General features: G+C 34.5%; 1 protein-coding gene across 5 annotated transcripts in view; it reads left to right on the top strand.

The window, feature by feature from the left end:
* OSBPL8 (oxysterol binding protein like 8) overlaps positions 1–19,734 on the top strand; it is a 166,859-nt gene that overhangs the window by 130,154 nt on the left and 16,971 nt on the right. For all 5 annotated transcript variants that reach the window (XM_032296193.1, XM_032296219.1, XM_032296197.1 and 2 more), the window contains 7 exons: positions 1,032–1,128; positions 6,663–6,761; positions 10,523–10,620; positions 12,737–12,826; positions 14,611–14,747; positions 16,352–16,537; positions 16,830–16,917. In XM_032296193.1, the coding sequence (XP_032152084.1) occupies positions 1,032–1,128; positions 6,663–6,761; positions 10,523–10,620; positions 12,737–12,826; positions 14,611–14,747; positions 16,352–16,537; positions 16,830–16,917 (795 nt within the window). The remainder of the gene's footprint in view (positions 1–1,031; positions 1,129–6,662; positions 6,762–10,522; positions 10,621–12,736; positions 12,827–14,610; positions 14,748–16,351; positions 16,538–16,829; positions 16,918–19,734) is intronic.

Raw genomic sequence — 19,734 nt, 5'->3', positions numbered from 1 at the left:
AGACAAAATATTTTAGTTTTTAAACTTTCATTAATTTGAACTCATGTACATCTGTAATCATTATTTTCAGTCTTCTCTGTCTGCATAAACCTGAGAACTACGACATTTTCTTTCAATAACAGTGGCTTCTTATTATGGCAATTCTCACTTTGAGTATAAGGAGAATGAGAAGACCATGTGTTCTTTGAAAAATCTTCTTCACCTAGAGATTTTGATAACTCCTTCAGGTCAAAACAACTTGTCTATATTAATTTTTTTAATGTCAGTGATTATACCACCTTGCATTTAATTCTTCCTGAAATTAAGAAGCTTGAGATGCTGATTTTAGTTTGTCTCATGTAAGAGAACATAAAATGTAAATATATTATTGAAAGCATTAGATTATTAAATAATATGTTGTTTTGTTTTTGTTTCCTACAGTCATTCAGTAATCCATATGAAGAGTAATCACTGTATTAGTTATCCATTGCTGTCTAACGAATTACTGCCAAAATTGAATGGGTTAAATCAGTATTTATTATGTCATATGATGAGGTTCAGGAATCTGAGAGCTGCTTAGATGATTCCAGCTCAGGGTTTGTAATGAGCTTGCAGCCTAACCGTCAGCCAGCTTTGCAGTCATCTACAGGCTTGACCAGGCTAGAAGATTCATGTCCAGGTTCATCACACGGCTGTTGACAAAAGAGCTCAGTTCCTTCCCATATAGGCCTCTCTATATGATTTTTCACATTCTCAAAGCTGGCTTTTTAGAACTAATGATTGAGAGAGAGGCAGACAGACAGCCCCCAACATGGAAGGTGCTTAGTAACCTAATCTCAGAAATTACATAGTATCACTTCCATACAAACCAACTTCAGTACAATATAAATAGGGGCCTATGTGAATACCAGAAGGGTGTGTCTCATTAGGAGACAGGAGACTGGTTATTATAACCGTCAGTATTTAAATGTTTTCTCTTACTTGAACTTTTGATAATGTCACAGTAATATGCTTATCTTTTTATATTTCATGTTTTTTCTTGTGTTTAATAGGTCTCTCATCATCCACCAATATCTGCCTTTTATGTTAGTAATCGAAAAGATGGATTTTGCCTTAGCGGTAGTATCCTGGCTAAGTCCAAGTTTTATGGTGAGTTTTCCCCTGTCCCAACCTTTACTCTCTCCTAGGAGGTATTATTTTCCAGTGAGCTTTTATGTAGGTGGTGTCATGGGCTATTTTCTGCAAGGAATTTGTCATTTTAAGTATCACCTTTTTTTGAATAATGGCCTTTTTCTGCCCACTTATGAATAAAAGTATGGCTTATGTATTCATCACATATGTTTAAATTCATCACAGGCATAACTTATGAAAAGACAGAATGCCTGTTATAGCCCTTGAGTGCATAAAGTGGTTTTTTTGCCTTTAGTCTGGCCAGTTTTTTGTGTTTCATCTCAGTGTATCTGAGGGATCAATCTTTCCATTTTAGTCTTTGAACAGAGAGGAAGAATCCAAGTATGGTTAGGAGACCTGGACAAGGGACAATCAGTAAATATATTTAACCCTGGACTAAATAACGTACCATAAAATCTGTTTGCAGGTACAAGGGAAAGTAGAGAAATGGTTATAGTAGGAAACCTTAATACAAAAACTTTGACAGTTCAAACAAATCATGGCCAAAGCTATATACCAGTAAAACATAAATAACCTTAAAATGCTTTTACATAGTTTAAAAAAATATTTAAATGAAGAACAATTAAATTTCAACCAAAGAATTATAAGCTTGAGCAAAAAATAATAATATTATGATAAAAAAGGAAAAATAAAATATATAAACAGAAATCCAACATCTGATTACCTGAGTGTGTGGTGAGCCATAGATAAGTCTGTGGCAGGGGTATCTAAGAGAGTTTGTGATCAGGAACCTGGTTTGTGTTGTTACATTTTTTCAAGGTATCTTTTATTTCTCTTGATGTTCATTTTGGTTTGGTTTTTGTTGTTGTTGTTGTTTTAATCCTGTTTGTTTAAGAGGGTGATTGCTTGTTTTTTTTTCCCTTAAGTTTGTATATATTTCACATTTTATATATTTCTTCCCTATTTCACCTTTCATCCCTCTACTCTTCTACCCTGACTATTGTATAAATGGCTTTTGTGAATGTATATTCTACCCTTATAGAAATTTTTATTGAGTATGAGGTGCATGGCTCACTTTCTGGGATTGCTTCATCAGTGGACCTTTTTATTTCTGTGTTACAGTACAATTTACATATATCAGAGCAATCTGTTACTTTATAATTTGAAAGAATGTATTAAATCCAGAACGAATTTAAGATTTCAGAATTGGTAAACATATGGGTAAATTCAAAGACATTTTTTCTTATTTTTTTTCCTTTTAATACCTGTAACCATTCAAAACAGAAATGTCAGCATTATCTACTGAGTTTTATAACATATGCAGGTTTAATACATGTAACTATAGTACAAAAGCCTGGAAGAGAATGGACCCAGAAGCAGCAAAATTTTCTATTCTATACAGAGTGGTAAAAGATTAACTGTGAGTGAGTGCAGTGGCGCAATCTCGGCTCATTGCAACCTCTGCCTCCCTGGTTCAAGCGATTCTCCTGCTTCAGCCTACCGAGTAGCTGGGATTACAGGTGCCCACCACCACAACCAGCTAATTTTTGCATTTTTAGTAGAGACGGGGTCTCACTGTGTTGGTCAGGCTGGTCTTGAACTCTTTACCTCAAGTGATCCACCTGCCTTAGCCTCCCAAAGTGCTGGGATTGCAGGCGTGAGCCACTTTGCCTGGCTGACTGTGACATTTTAAAGATAAATATTGTAATCCCTAAAGCGGTGGTCCTCAATTTGGAACAACTTTTCTCCCCAGGAGACATTTGGCAATGTCTGAAGACATTTTTGGTTCTCACAGTTGTGAAATCCAGTAGATAGATGCCAGGAATGCTGCTAAACATTATTTAAATAATTTATAAAAGAAACAGGAAAGCCTCATCAGGGAACAAAAATCAGAGGGGACAGATAGAAAACGTATAGCAAAATGATAGACCAAAACCCAATAATATGATTATATCAGTCTTAATGGCCCAAATAATCTCATTTAAAGACAGTGATTATCATATTGAATACACCAGCAAGGACCAACATACCTTAAATGTAGACACACAAATAGGTTGAAAGTAAATAGAAAGTAGGCCGGGCATGGTGGCTCAGGCCTGTAAACCCAGCACTTTGGGAGACCAAGTTAGGTGGATCACCTGAGGTCAGGATTTGGATACCAGCCTGGCCAAAATGGCAAAACCCTGTCTCTACTAAAAATACAAAAATTAGCTGAGCATGGTGGCATACACCTATAATCCCAGGTACTCGGGAGGCTGAGGCAGGAGAATCATTGTTGCGGTGAGCTGAGGTCAGGCCACTGCACTCCAGCCTGGGCAACAAGAGCGATACTCTGTCTCAAAAAAGAAAAAATAAACAAGAAAGTAAATGGAAAGTAGAAGTTAAAAGCTAAACTATGCAAGTATTAAGTACAAGTAGGGTTGAGTGACTATATTAATAAAATAGATTTCAAGATAAAAACTGTTAGTAGAGATAAAGAACATTTCATAATGAAATAAAGAGGTTAAGTACATCAGGATAACATAATAATCATAAATGCCTATGTACCTAATCACAGAACTTCAAAATTTATGAAGCAAAAATAGACATAATTAAGAGACAGCAATTTGAAATGGGCAAATTTCTTAAGAGATACAAATTACCATAGCTGACCCGAGAATAGGTGTAAAATTGTAAAATAGCCTTACATCAGATAAATTGATTTAGTAATTTAAAATCTTTCTTTGAGGATGTACTGCAGGTCCAGATGTTTTGAGTTCTTCTAAAGATTTAAGGAAGAAATACCAGTTCTACACAATTTTTGGCAGAAAATAGAAGAGGAAAAAACACTTACCAGATCATTTTATGAGGCCAGGATTATCCTGATCCCCAAATCAGAGATTACAAGAAAATAAACTACAGATCAGTATCCTTTATGAATACACATGCAAAAATTCTTAACTAGTAACAAATCAACATATAGGAAGGATATTATATGGACATATACATATAAATAAAAGTATCATGATCAGTATATTAGAAGAATAATATATCATGATGAAATGGAGTTTATCTGAGGAAAGCAAGATTGGTTTATCATCTGATAAGCAATGTAATTTACCTTATTAATAGAATAACAGAAGGAAAGTATGATTTCAGTACATATGGAGAAATGATTGACAGAATTCAATACCTATTTATTTCTTAGTCCTCAAGAAACTAGGACTAGATTAAAGGCATCTATGAAAAATATATAGCCAACTTCATACTTTTAAGGTGAAAATTGAATAATTTCTACCTAAGGTCAAGAACAAAGCAAGGATATTTACTCTCAATTACTTCTATACAAAATTGTATTAGCAGTCTTAGGCAATGCATTAGGCAAATTAAAGGGAAAATAGCATACAGATTGGAAAGGAAGAAGATAAGCCATTTATATACCAGATTACATAAAAAACCTTCAAGAATATACAAAAAAAAAGCTCAGATAACCAATAAACGAATTTAGAAAGGTCCCAAGATGCATGGTCAAATTCAGAAAATCGTTGCATTTCTATATACTAGAAATGAATACTTGCAGAGGGAATTTTCTTTCTTTTTTTTTTTTTTTGAGACAGTGTCTTACTGTGTTGCTGGTTTCAAACTCCTGAGCTCAAGGGATCCTCTTACCTCAGCCTCCTGAGTAACAGATTACAGGCACACATCACCATGCCTAGCTCAGAATGAAATTTAAAGACAAGTCCAATTATAATAGTATCCAAATAATATATTTAAAAATAAATTTAATGAACGATGTGTAAGTCCTGTATACTGAAAACTAAAACATTGCTGAGGAAAATTAAAGAAGACCCAAATAAATTGATAGATATACTTTGTTTGTATATTGAGATATTTAATATATAAATATGTCAGTACTCCCTTAATTGAGCCATAGACTCAGTCCTATCCTAATCATAATCTTAGCAGGCTTTTTTGAAGATATTAGCAAGTTGTTTCTAAAATTACATTGAAAAGTCATGGACCCAAAACAGCCAAACAATTTTGAAAAAGAACAAGATAGGTCTTTTACTGCCTGTTTTAGGATAAAGCTAAAGTAATCAATACAGTGTGGAATTGACATAATGATAGGTGTATAAATTGATGGGATGAAATAGAGTTCAGATGTAGACCTGTACACATGGTCAAATGTTTTTTGACATGGGAGAAATTATTGCCCAGAGTTAAACATACATTTATCATAAACTCAAAAATTCTGCTCCTAGGTATTTACCTATGAAAAATGAAAATAGATGTCTACATAAAGACTTGTACATAAATGTTCTTAAGCATACACAACATTATTCATAACAATCCAGGACTGAACACAGTTTAAAGACCATCAACTAGTATGGAAATATCACAACTACAGAATGCTCACTAGCAATAAAAAGGACTAGAATTCTGATACAACAGTGTGGATGAGCCTGAAAGACATTGTGCTAATTGAAGGAAGTAAAACACAGCAAATTACATATTCTGTAATGCCATCTGTTAAGAAATCTAGAATAGGTAAAACCAGTGATTGAAAATGCGCCAGTGGTGTCCTGGGGCTGAGGGAAAGGATTGACTGCTCAGGAGCAAGGAGGGACTTTTTGGGGATAATGGGAATTTCTATATCTTGATTGTGGTGGTGGTTATATGACTCTGCAATTTCAAAAACTCAAATTTCACACTTAAAATGGGTCAGTTACTGTATGTAAATTTATGCTTCAGTAAAGCTGAGAACATAAGGAGAGAAAATGCATACGGGAGAAAACTTAGAAGACATTACCATAATATTTTATCATCAACTGCATTTTGGTGCTTTATATATATTTTTATTTTTCTAAATTGTCTATAGGATTATTATATCAATTATAAGCATTTAAAGCTTGAGATTTATAAGAAATGTAACTTACAGCTAAAAAAATAATGGTTTTATTCAAAAAAGAAAATTAGGCTATACAGTGAAACAGTGTTTTATTAATATTAAGTATTCTACAGGTTTTCTTACTTTCTTATAACTTTCATAAAATAGGCTGGGTGTGGTGGCTCATGCCTGTAATTCCAACACTTTGGGAGGCCAAGGTGGGCAGATCACCCAAGGTCAGGAGTTCAAAACTAGCTCTCCCAACATGGGGAAACTCTGTCTATACTAAAAGTACAAAAATTAGCTGCACGTGGTGGTGCATGCCTTTAATCCCAGCTACTGGGGAGGCTGAAACAGGAGAATTGCTTGAACCCAGGAGGTGAAAGATCACTCCACTGCGCTCCAGCCTGGGCAACAGAGTGACAGAGACTCCATCTCAAAAACAAACAAACAAATAGAAAGAACATAAGTGTATCTTTTAAAAGTAATAATTTTGTAAAAATGAGAATGTGAATGAAATATGTTTTGGATATAAGGTAACGAATACATGTTTGGGCACACTGAGATTGAGACATTTCTAAGACTTTCCACTGTAGATGTTTGGTAGGTGTTCTAAATGTATCTTGTTAGTTTTAAATTGGTTAAATAAATTTTGTGAAATCTAATAAACAATATTTTATTTCAGGAAACTCATTATCTGCAATATTAGAGGGAGAAGCACGGTTAACTTTCTTGAATAGAGGTGAAGATTATGTAATGACAATGCCATATGCTCATTGTAAAGGTAAATATTTTCTATACTTGAGTTAGATATTAAGCTTTCCTTTTAAGTAAATGTATGTAGCTGTGATTTGTTATGCTTTGTGATTGATAGAGTCAGACTTACGTTTTGTTTGAAAGCATCCTTGGTTTACAGATATTTAAGATTATTGCTATCATTTGCTGAATATTTCTGTGGTGAAGTAATTCACCTGTAATGGACCTTATACTTTTGTCAGCAGAGACTGATTTATCATAATGGAATTTCTTTACATTTGCCTGATGTGCAAATTTTCAAATTTAACAAAACTATTATTTCAGAATCCTTAAAGATGATTTTCACCTGTCTGTACCACCATGCCTTTTTATAATTTTTATTTACTATTTTTTAATGTACCAAGTTCTTTTAAAGATTTTTCTCACTTTCATTTGGCAATTTCTTAATGCATTATGCTTCTTACCCCATTATTTAAAATACAGATAAGGGTATTACATAATAATTTTCATTTACAACATTACAACATGCTAGGCACCCAACTATTTGATGCAGTTATTTAATCATTTCAGCAGCTCCTATAAAATAGAAATATTATTATTCCTTTTTTGTGGAAGAGGAAAAATGAAGCACAAAGAGGTTAATATTGCCTGAGATCACACAGCTAAGATGTGGCAAGTCAGGATCTGAACCCAGGCAGTTTACCTCTGCATTGAACTTTCAGCTATTTTGCATCAGTTTAGTCTGATCATGATGTGTACCCTTCCTTCCAACCAGTTTCTTAAAATCTTAAAAACAACTTTTTTGGTAATTATCCTCTATTTTGGGAACCGATTTATGAACACATAGAAATTAGTTGATAGGAATAACAGGCAAAGAATATGAACGGACACTTCTCCAAAGAAGACATTTATGTGGCCAACAAACATGAAAAAAAGCTCATAATCACTGGTCATTAGAGAAATGCAAATCAAAACCACAGTGAGATGCCATCTCACTCTAGTTAGAATGGGGATCATTAAAAAGTAAGGAAATAACAGATGCTGATGTAGAGAAATAGGAGCACTTTTACATTGTTGGTGGGAATGTAAATTAGTTCAACCACTTTGGAAGACAGTGTGGCAATTCCTCAAGGATCTAGAACTAGAAATACCATTTGAGTCAGCAATCCCATTACTGGGTATATACTCAAAGGATTATAAATCATTCTATAAAGACATATGCATATGTATGTTTATTGTAGCACTATTCACAATAGCAAAGACTTGGAACCAACCCAAATGCCCATCAATGATAGACTGGATAGGGAAAATGTGGCACATGTACACCATGGAATACTATGCAGCCATAAAAAAGAATGAGTTCATGTCCTTGGCAGATACATGGATGAAGCTGGAAACCATCATTCTCAACAAACTCACATAGGAACAGAAAACCAAATACCACATGTTCTCACTCATAAGTGGGAGTTGAACAATGAGAACACATGGATACAGGGAGGGGAGCATTATACTCCAGGGCCTGTCAGGGGGTGGGGGATAAGGGGAGGAATAGCATTGGGAGAAATACCTAATATAGATGATGGGTTGATGGGTGCAGCAAACCACCATGGCACATATATACCTATGTAACAAACCTGCACATTCTGCACATGTATCCCAGAACTTAATGTGTAATTTAAAAAAGATTATTTTGATATGGCCTTATTTCACAGATGAGAAACTTGGGACAGTTGAGTCTTATACAAGGTCAACCCAGCATATATAAGAGACTAATTTCTGGCTTCAGTCTAGATTATTCTTAGAGCTTCAGGTATACTTGAAGTAAGCATGAAGTGAAATATCTTTAATTATGAATTGATAAGAATAAAAATTTTTTTAAAGCATGCTAGTACAGAGAAGGAACACATATTTTTAAATTTTCTATCATTTAGAACAAATAGGCCGGGCATGGTGGTTCACGCCTGTAATCCCAGCACTTTGGGTGGCGAGGTAAGCGGATCACCTGAGGTTGGGAGTTCGAGACTAGCCTGAGCAACATGGAGAAACCCAGTCTCTACTAAAAATATAAAATTAGCCAGACAAGGTGGTGCATGCCTGTAATCCCAGCTACTCAGGAGGCTGAGGCAGGAGAATCACCTTGAACCCAAGAGGTGGAGGTTGCAGTGAGCTGAGATTGTACCATTGCACTCCAGCCTGGCAACAAGAGTGAGACTTTGGCTCAAAAAAAAAAGAAAAAGAAAAAATAAAGTTATATTCCATGTAAATATCCATGCCCTACTTAGCTAACAATAGGGAAAATTTTTTATGGCAATATTTTTATTGCATGGAAAAAGAAAAGAAGTTATAACCGTTTGTGAATGAGCATATGAAATGATTGTTTTAATAAGATGTTTCACCATGTGTGTTTTCTAAGGTATGTTCCCCCAAGTCACTAGTCTCACAAATTGTTTTATAAAATAAGAGTTCCATAGCCAAATAAGTATGAGAAACATTGCATAGTCTGTTCCCCTCTCAAAAGATAATATTGTACATTGCCTATTAAAGGCTGCCTTAGGCCAGGTGTGGTAATTCCAGCACTTTGGGAGGCCCAGGTGGTGGATTATGAGGTCAGTAGATCAAGACCATCCTGACCAACATGGTGAAGCCACGTCTCTACTAAAGTTACAAAATTAGCCAGGCGTGGTGGTGTGTGCCTGTAGTCTTACCTACTCAGGAGGCTAAGGCAGGAGAATTGCTTGGACCCGTGAGGTGTAGACTGCAGTGAGCCAGGATCACACAATTGCACTCCAGCCTGGGTGACAGAGTGAGACTCCATCTCAAAAAAAAAAAAAGTAAAAAAAAAAAAAGGCTGCCTTAACATTTTAGACCAACAGCAAATATATACACAACCTGTTTAGCTTTGTTAAACCCAGAGTTTCCCCAGCTTTTAACCATCGAACTTATTTTGTAGTTTTTTGTTTGCTTTGGTTATGCATTTGATTCTTACTATTTGCAGTAGTTGTGTTATATAAAATCACCACTGAGTTAGCAAATACTGAGCTATTGTTCCTAGGGGAGTATGAGGTTAGATTCCTCTGAGCCTCTTGTCCTAGCATTTTCATCAACCAATCAATCAGTACATAACCTTGTTTTATATGTACTTCTATTTAAAGAAACCTGATTTAATTATAACATTAATTACATATTATTGATTCGTTAACATTGAACTGTCAACCAACAGAACTAAAGCTCATGCTTAAACATAGCTTTTAAGACACATTTTCCCTGTATGACACATTACAGCCTTCTTACACTTACTAGACAGCACTGCAACACTACATGTGGGTCCATTTTAAACAGCAAAACCACCAACGAAAAGTACAAAAATGTGAAAAATATGGTATTAAATACACTGCAAAAAGGACACTTTTTTTTTTTTAAACAATGTGGGCACTGAAACAATAAAGAGTGTTGCCTTGCTCAGCCTCAGCTTGGAATGTGTACATCAGGTGACTCAAATTTTTCTCTACTCTGCACATGTCTCCAAATGACTATAGAAGCTCTGTGGGTATTGATATTTTATTGATTAGGTGAGTTTACAGATATGGAATCTGCACATAATGTGAATTAGCTGTTATCTATTTATATCCTATGGAACCAACTTTATGTCTATATTATAGATTTTCATTTGAGTGGGACAGAGTAACCTTGAATTATGTTTCTCTTAAAAGGAGATTAGATTACTAAACTGTTTATTATGACCCATGTACTAGACCGTCTTCAATTTTTTGTCAAATCTTTTTCCTTTAGGAATTCTTTACGGCACAATGACACTGGAGCTTGGTGGAACAGTCAATATTACATGTCAAAAAACTGGATATAGTGCAATACTTGAATTTAAACTAAAGGTTAGTAGAGAATATAGTAGGTATCACCTAATTAAAGGAGAATTGTACAATAAATATTGAATAAAGGGCACCATGTATTTCCTAATTCGGAACTAAATGTGAGAACACAATTATGTCAGGTCAAAGACAAGTGCATCTAAAGAATAAGGGCCAACCAAGGTGAATATCTTTGGATAGCCTAAGATAGCAGTCTTGGAAAATTCAAATTAACACAAAGACATCATTTTTTGCTTTTCATTTTTATTAATAAAACTGTGGGCATTATATAGAAGGTGAGATTTAAAACGTGATTGGATAGAAATTTCTTAGTAAATTAAAGGATTGTTTTACCAAATGCCAGAAGCTATGTATCATCTGGCAGTCTAGCTGTGTAAATTAAGGCACAGTTGTATTAGTCACTATTTCTATGTAACAAATTACTCTAAAACTCACAGACTTAAAAATAGCTGTGTGCTGTTCTTCATGAGTTCTGTGGGTCAAAAATTTGGACAGGGCATATTGGGGATGGCTTGTCTCTACTTCATAATGTCTGGGGTCTCAGAAAGACTTTGTAGGCCATAGGTGACTTGACAGTTCGGGACTGGAATCACCTGAAGGCTTATCATTTACATATCTGATACCTGGTCTAGGGTGACTGAAGGACTAGGACTGCTAATCTGAGCACTTGTATACATGGTCTTTCCATGTGACAGCCTCAAAGTAGACTTCTTACTTGGTAGTTTTGGGTTTCCAAGTGCAAGTGCCCCAGTGAGCCAGGCAGAAGCTATATTTGCTTTCCATGACCTAGCCTGAGAAGCCAAATTATATCACTTCCACTATCTTCTATTATTTGGAAAGTTGTAAGACCACCCAAATTTAAGGTGAAGAAATATAGACTCCACTTCTCATTGAGAGAGTAGCAAAATCTCCTTGAGGAAGAGCATGTGGGCTGGAGAGGAGAGGGTACATATTGTCAAGGCCATCTTTGGAAAATTTTGTCTGCCTCAGAATGAAAGGGAAATTTGAGACCCTAATGTGAATTAATTGTTCCTAAACAATAGTATATTATGTTCAGATAAAAATATTTCTGGACTGGGCATGATGGCACACGCCTGTAATCCCAGCGCTTTGGGAGGCCAAGGCGTTTGGATCACGAGGTCAAGAGATCGAGACCAGTCTGGCCAACATGGTGAAACCGCGTTTTTACTAAAAATACAAAAATTAGCTCATACCTGTAGTCCCAGATACTCGTGAGGCTGAGGCAGGAGAATCACTTGAACCTGGGAGGCAGAGGTTGCAGTGAGTCAAGATTGCACCATTGCACTCTTAACTTGGCAACAGAACAAGACTCCATCTCAAAAAAAAAAAAAAAAACAACAAAAAATGTCTGTGAGCTATGTGGTATTTACTACTAAATTGCTCCTATGTTGATATCCAGCTGATAAGCAATTTTGCTCTAAAAAAAAAAGACTTCTTAAATATTATTTGATGCAATGCCTTTTATTTTATTTCTCTTTCACCTTGGCAAATTTTTGCTTGTATGGTGATGATAATGTTTGGAGATCATGATGAATGAGTTCTTAAGTATAGATGATGCCTTTATTACATTGGAGCATCAAAATTTTGTCTCCAAAGACAGACATCAGTAAGGCATTATAGTAACTCAAAATATATTCCTTCTAATTTTATTTTTTGGAGCTATGTATTTTCCTTTTTTTTTTTTTAAGGAAGGAGTGTCACGTATTTCACTAGATCGTTAATTCCCTTAGGTTTACTGAGTTGGTATTGTTTAAGATAACGTCACATTGATAGGGCTCTGTCTTGACAGTTAGATGAGGATGCAGGATTTGAGAGTACACAAGACATGAGTCAGTTGTATCAGTGTGATCCTTCTTAATATATTTAGTTTGATTTAATATAGTCTGTTTGTTTTTAACCTATTTTTTTCCATAGCAGCAAGTCAGATTTCTTATTAAACATTTCTAATTAAAATTTGAGTCAGTATTTTTTACTGCTTATGCATTCAAGAGCACTGTAACTATACCAGTAATTTTTGTTGGTTTTTTTTTTTTTTGGTTTTACATTATATGTAAATATAAGTGAAAAGTAAAGTGTTTAACATTTTCTCCTTTAAAAGCCATTCCTAGGGAGTAGCGACTGTGTTAATCAAATATCAGGAAGACTTAAATTGGGAAAAGAAGTCCTAGCTACTTTGGAAGGACATTGGGTAAGTATTTCATATATGAGCTTTACAAAAATAATTTTATTCTGTGGGAAAAAAATAACAATCACATTTAAAATTTAAAACTTACTTGTTTGCTAAAAACATTACTATTTAACATAAGCTTCAGCTTTTAATAGCAGGTTTTTGGTGTTGATTTGTTATCAACAGTAATTAATTTTATGTAATATTTTCTCTTTCTAAAACTTTAAAATCAGTAGAAATAGCTAACACTTAAATATGACTTACTATGTAATCCTTATTTAAGAATGTTACTCATTGTAACTCATTTAGTATTTATAATATAAAACCCTACGAGGACAGTTTATAGCTGCCATGCCCATTTTATTATTGTTTATTATTGTCTCCATTTTACAGAAGAGGACAGACACTGAGGCACAGAGAGTTCACATAATTTGCTCAAAGTAGGTGGTGGAACAGGAATTAAAGCCAGGGCTCCAGGGCTGTGCTTTTATGCATAGCACTCTACTGCCTCTCACATAGAAGAAAGAGGCATAATTCCAATTAGAGTTATATTCCTTTCAGTGGAACATGGAAAGGATATAGTGGTATATGAGAGCAATGGCTTTTATTTACTTCTTTGCTAACCTAGATCCAAATTTATGTAATTTTGTTAAAAGGAGCTTAAATGAATAAAAAGAATCATGGCATTGCATGGATATGCCCTCACTGTGAGCACTGAGTATATGCTCCTTTCTGCATACAATAAGCAGAAAATGTTGAGAAACATGAGAAAGTGAAGCTGTATTTAGGAACTCCACTAAGTGCCACATACACTCTGAAAAAAAATTAATTGCCTTAAATCTTAACATCTTCTGGAAAAAGCATAAAACAGTCATTTTTAAAAACCAAAATTTCTGACTGGGTGGGGTAGCTCACTACTATAATTCCAGCACTTTGGGAAGCTGAAGTGGGAGGATCATCCTGGGTGACATAACAAGACCTCTTCTCTACTAAAAATTAAAAAAAAAAAAAAAATTAGCTGGGCATGGTGGTACATGCCTGTCCTGACTACTCAGGAAGCTGAGGGAGGAAGATTGCTTGAGCCTGGGAGTTGGAAGCTGTAATGAGCCATGATTGTGCTACTGCACTCCAGCCTGGGTGAGAGAGAAAGACCCTGTCTCAGATAAGATAAGATAAGATAAGATAAGATAAGATAAGATAAGATAAGATAAGATAGAGATGAGAGAAAAGAAGATAAATAGACAAATAGATTAGATAGGTAAAATAAAGAAGGTAGATAGCACCACTTCAGCCTGGGCAAAAGAGCAAGACCCTGTCTTAGATAGATTATTCGATAGAGATAGATCTCAAATTTTTAATGCGAGGAAAGTCTCTTTCAGGGGTGTGTGTGTCTGTGTGTGTGTGTGTGTGTTTATGTCTATGTGTGTATTGAATCCATGGATAGTCAACAGCATTTCATTTTAGTTATAACAAATACTGTGTTCTATTTTTGACAGTTTGGAGATGCTTATTGAGGTTTTGCATGTAATGATTGAAATTTATTAAGTAAAACTTGTGAAATTTCACAAACTGGATAGTCAACCAAATTATTTGTATTAACTAGTATTACATATTTGATCTTAATGTTTTCATAAAAATTATAAGAAACTTGGGGCTTTTGGAAAAGTTCTAGTTATATTTGTTTTAAAAATGTTTAACTGGAGGATTAAGTAACCAGAAGAAATTATCACCATCATATTACTGTAGTATACAGTTGCCTTCTAAATATAATTCTCTAAATTAATTTTTAATGTCTTTAAATATAGGATAGTGAAGTTTTTATTACTGATAAAAAGACTGATAATTTAGAGGTTTTCTGGAATCCAACACCCGATATTAAGCAATGGAGATTAATGAGGCACACTGTAAAATTTGAAGAACAGGGAGATTTTGAATCAGAGAAGTAAGTATTCTGTTTTTCAGCTAACTTCCTAATGATCAGAGAGTAGTTTTTCAGTTCCTTAATGATATGGTCATTTTGTCAGCTTTCTTCTGTCATATCTTAATTCAGCAAAATAGTTTATCATTTGTGGAATGTGACAGTATTCTGTTTCTGTGTATATGAATGTCAAATAAATATAATACAAATCATCTTGCTTTTCTGTAGCTCAAAACTAAAACTTCTCATTTTTTTCTTTCTCAGCTGCTCCAGTACCTTAAAACAAAGAAAGAACAGAACGTTTTTGTTGAAATAAAATTACAGGACTAATTAGTGACTCTCAGTTAGTACCTGGCAACTGTTTTCTAACCTGGTTTAGGCATTAGAACTGTGGTACAGAATCTACTTCTGTTCCATTCTCTGAAACAAAAATAAAGTCACTGGATGTACTGATTCTAAAGGACTTATTAGTTGGGTAATAATTAAGGCTATCATTTCTGTTCTTAAGTCATTAAATTCTTGCTAGATTACTTATATTTTTGAATCAAAAATATTGTATACACATTTCCCATTTTATTGTTATTATATCTTTGTGTTAAAAGAAAGAGACTTCTGTATAAAAGATACTTTGCTAGGCACTTAACACACATTATGCAACTTAGTCATCCCATATACGTATCATTCCCATATACGTATCATTCTCTCACATGGGAATTCAAGTATGTGTGTGCCTTCTCTTCTACACTCAAAATTGAGGTTGTCAAAGATGGAAGAATATATAAGTACCAGCTCTAAAATTCTGCTTCAGTCATAACCACATCATATTGTTTATCCAGAAATAATCTTTGCCAAGGCATATGATAATTTTTGAGGGCATATAATTCAGCATATTTAAAGATGCAGAAATGAGACTTAGGATAAATAACTTTTAAGTGCACCAGCTAAGAAGTGGCAGATCTAGGACTCAGGTCTATCTGATCTCAAAGCCTTTTCTTCTGGCTTTGCTGCCTTCCCAGATGGGTGGGATGTAGATATACTTTTATTTAACAGAAGAAAGAACTAGTAGGGGAAATCATTTTACCCCAGTAGTCTTTTCTGTTAAGTAGTTGTTCTCAACACTAGCAATACATTAAAATATTTTGGGGAAACATTTTAAAATACAAATACTTGGGCCTGACCCCAGAGATTCTGATTATAAAAATTCTCTCATAATTCATGGATCCAAAGTTGAGAAGCACTGCATTACAGTAATGGATCTTTGTGAAGCCAGTGGATCTTAAACAGTGTATGAATCATCTAGAACACTTGCTAAAAGTATAGATTCCTGAGCTTTACTTTTATTACATTCCTATCATTTTGAGCCAGCAACACTTACTACCATGAGTTTAAGAGTCCATGTAATAAGTTTCTCTTGCCAAGTAAAAAAATTAGTCTCCACTTATGAACAGATCTCTTTCTACTCGAGGGATTGGATTTATATCTTGACTCATTTCCAAGCATATGAGAATACGTATTGTCAAAGCCAGAAATCCATGTGAATGTTATTTTCTCTCAAGGGGATTTAAGTCTATTCTATATAAATTCTATTTTCTGTTTCATTTTTAATGCTACTTTTGCACATATATTAGACTCTGGCAGCGGGTAACTCGAGCCATAAATGCCAAAGACCAAACCGAAGCTACCCAAGAGAAGTATGTTTTGGAAGAAGCTCAAAGGCAAGCTGCCAGAGATCGGAAAACAAAAAATGAAGAGTGGTCTTGCAGATTATTTGAACTTGATTCACTCACAGGAGAATGGCATTATAAGTTTGCAGAGTAAGTAATTTAAAATAGTTTATTTCAAACAGTATATTAGCATGGCTTGTTGCCTTTAGAATATTTGTTGCTGGAGTAGTTTTTAATTATTTAAACCATGTATATTAGTGTGAGATTTTTAAACTTGATGTGTTCATTATAAGCTTGACTCTAGTAGTTATGATCAGAAGATTAGATATGGAGAAATTATAACTGTGTATATAATTATTAATAAAATTAAATCATGGAATAGAAAGTTTTAAACTTTTTGTTTGGTTATTAAGCAACTGGTATTTGTTTTTCATTTATGTAGTACCCGACCATGGGATCCACTTAATGATATGATACAGTTTGAAAAAGATGGCGTTATTCAGACCAAAGTGAAACATCGTACTCCAATGGTATGTAATAAAAAAGTAACTAGATACACTAGGTATATAAATTTGTTAAATCTTTAGTATCTGTAGCAACCAACATTTAAAATTTGGTTTCAAAATTCAAAATTTTGAGTGAGCAAAATAGGCAGCTCTGAACTCTTGTTACCCCAAGGAAACATCAGAAAACAACAAAAACTGTCAACCCAATTTGCCAGAACTCTGAAAACAGCCAGAATTGTTCAGGAACCAAGTGAACACTGGATCAAGAAAGGGCAAAGAAATGAAAGCTTTGTGGCATTTTACCTGCACTTGCTCCAGGTCCATCCCAGTGCAGTAGCGGTCTTGAAGGGCACTGCAGTGCCAGTGTAAGTCCCTGGTTCTAGAAGGAGCAGAGTGGACCTCATACATAATTCTGTATGTCCTAACCAGTCAGGATACTACCTGAAGGACTTACACAGGCACTCATCTCTGAGAAAATAAATAAAGACAAATTATACAAAGAAGCCAAACAAATTCTGGAGCTGAAAAGTGTAATAAAAATGAAAATTCACTAGAGATATTCAAAAGCAGATATAAGCAAGCACAAGACAGGATCAGGAAACTTAGAGATAAGACCATGGAAATTATCTAGTCTGAGGAGGAGAAAAAAATGAAGTGGCATAAACAGAGCCTAAAGGACCTATGGGAAACCATCAGGTGGGTTATCATTACATTATGAAAGTTCCACAAAGAGAAGACAGAGGGAGAATATTTGAGGAAAGAAAACCCCTAAATTCCCAAAATTGGTGAAAGATATAAATCTACGAATTCAAAGGTCAACTAACTCCATCTCCAACTAGGATGTTCTCAGAGAGACCCACACCACGACAGACTGTCAAAAGCCAAAGACAGTCTTAAAACCAGAGAGAAAAGCAATGTATCACATACACTGGGGATCTTCTGTAGGGTTAACTGATTTCTCATAAAAACCTTGGAGGACAGAAGGCAATGAGATGACATATTTAAAGTGCTAGAAGAAAAAAACTTGTCAATCAAGAATTCTGTATCTGGCAAAACTGTCATTCAAAAATGGAGAAATTAAGACATTCCCAGATAAAAACTGAGGGAGTTCATTACCACTAGACCTGCCCTACAAAAAAGTGCTAAAGGGAATTGTTTAGAATAAAATTAAACTCAAAGCTGTATGAATAAATAAAGATTTTCAGTAAATAGTTGGGCGAATATAAAAGCCAGTGCTATTGTAATTTTAGTTTATAACTCCACTTTTTATTTCCTACAGGACTTAAATGAATGAAAAATAATTTAATTGCATATCTATTATTGGACATACAATGTATAAAGATATAATTTGTTACAACATAAAAGCAGGGAGATGGAACTGTCTAGGAGGAAAGTTTTTATGTACTACTGAAGTTAAGTTGGTATTATCTAGAACTAGATTGTTGTAGAGATAGGTGTAAATGTCATCCGCATAGTAATCACAAATAAGACACCTAAATATACACAAAAGAAAATGAGGAGAAAATTGAAACAGTTCACTACAAGAAGCAAACATACAAGCAGGCACTAATAAAGAAGGGACAAAAAATGTATATGACATATGGTAAATAGCAAAATCAGAAGTAAGTTCTTATCAGTACTTTAAAATGTAAATAGATTAAACTCTCTGAGCAAAAGGCAAATTGTAAAAATTGATTAAAATAAACATGACTCAACTATATGCTGTGTACAAGAGATTCACTTTAGATACAGAGGCAGATATAGAGTAAAATGAAAGGTGGAAAAAAAATATTATGTGCTGATAGTAACCAAAGGAAACTGGGGTGGTTATCCTAATGTCAGACGAAATAGACTTTAAGTCAAACATTGTTACAAGAGATAAAAACCATGTCATATTGATAAAAGGATCAATTTATCAAAATATATAGCAATTATTAGCATATATACCAATCAACAGAGCCCCAAAATATACAAGGCAAACTGACAGAATTGAAGATAGAAACAGTTCTACAACAATAGATGGAGTATTCAGTACACTACTTTTAATAATGGATAGAACCTCTAGATAGAAGATCAAGAAGGAAACAGATAACTTGAACCACACTGTAAACCACCTTAACCTAGCAGACACATAGAAGAATCCACCCAACCACGGAAGAATACACATTCTTCTCAAGTGTACACGGAACATTCTCCAGGTCAGACCGTATGTTACACCATATAATATGTCTCAATAAATCGCAGCTACTCGGGAGATAGAGGCATGAGAATCATGTGAACCTGGGAGGCAGAGGTTGTAGTGAGCCAAGATCACACCACTGCACTCCAACCTGGGCAACAGTGTGAGATTCTGTCTCAGAAACAAAAAAACAAAATGAAACCTCAATGCATCAAAGAAAAACACAAGGGAAATTAGACAAGTGAAAACAAAAATATAGTATACCGAAACTTACGAGATGCAGCAAAGATAAGGAAAATGTATAACTGTGAATATCTACATAAAAAGAGATCTCAAATCAATAATGTTACCTTATACCATGAGAAACTAGAAAAAGAAGAACAAACTAAACCCAAAGCTAGCAGAAGAAGAAAATAATGAAGATTAGAGTACAGATAAAATAGAGAGTAGGGAAAAAAGATAGATTTTGTGAAACCAAACCAAAAGTTGCTCTTTGATAAAAATCAACAAAATTGATAAAGCAGCTAGACTGAGGAAGCAAGAAAGAAAACACAAATGACTAAAATCAGAAATTAAAGTGGGGATGCTACTACCAATCATAAAGAAATAGGATTATGAGAGAATACTATGAATAATTGTGTGCCAACAAATTAAGTAACCTA

The sequence above is a fragment of the Sapajus apella genome, unplaced genomic scaffold (assembly GCF_009761245.1).
Source record: "Sapajus apella isolate SASKATOON/1434 unplaced genomic scaffold, GSC_monkey_1.0 scaffold2, whole genome shotgun sequence".
Classification (NCBI taxonomy): Eukaryota; Metazoa; Chordata; class Mammalia; order Primates; family Cebidae; genus Sapajus; species Sapajus apella.
This window is presented reverse-complemented; position numbering and strand designations above follow the sequence as displayed.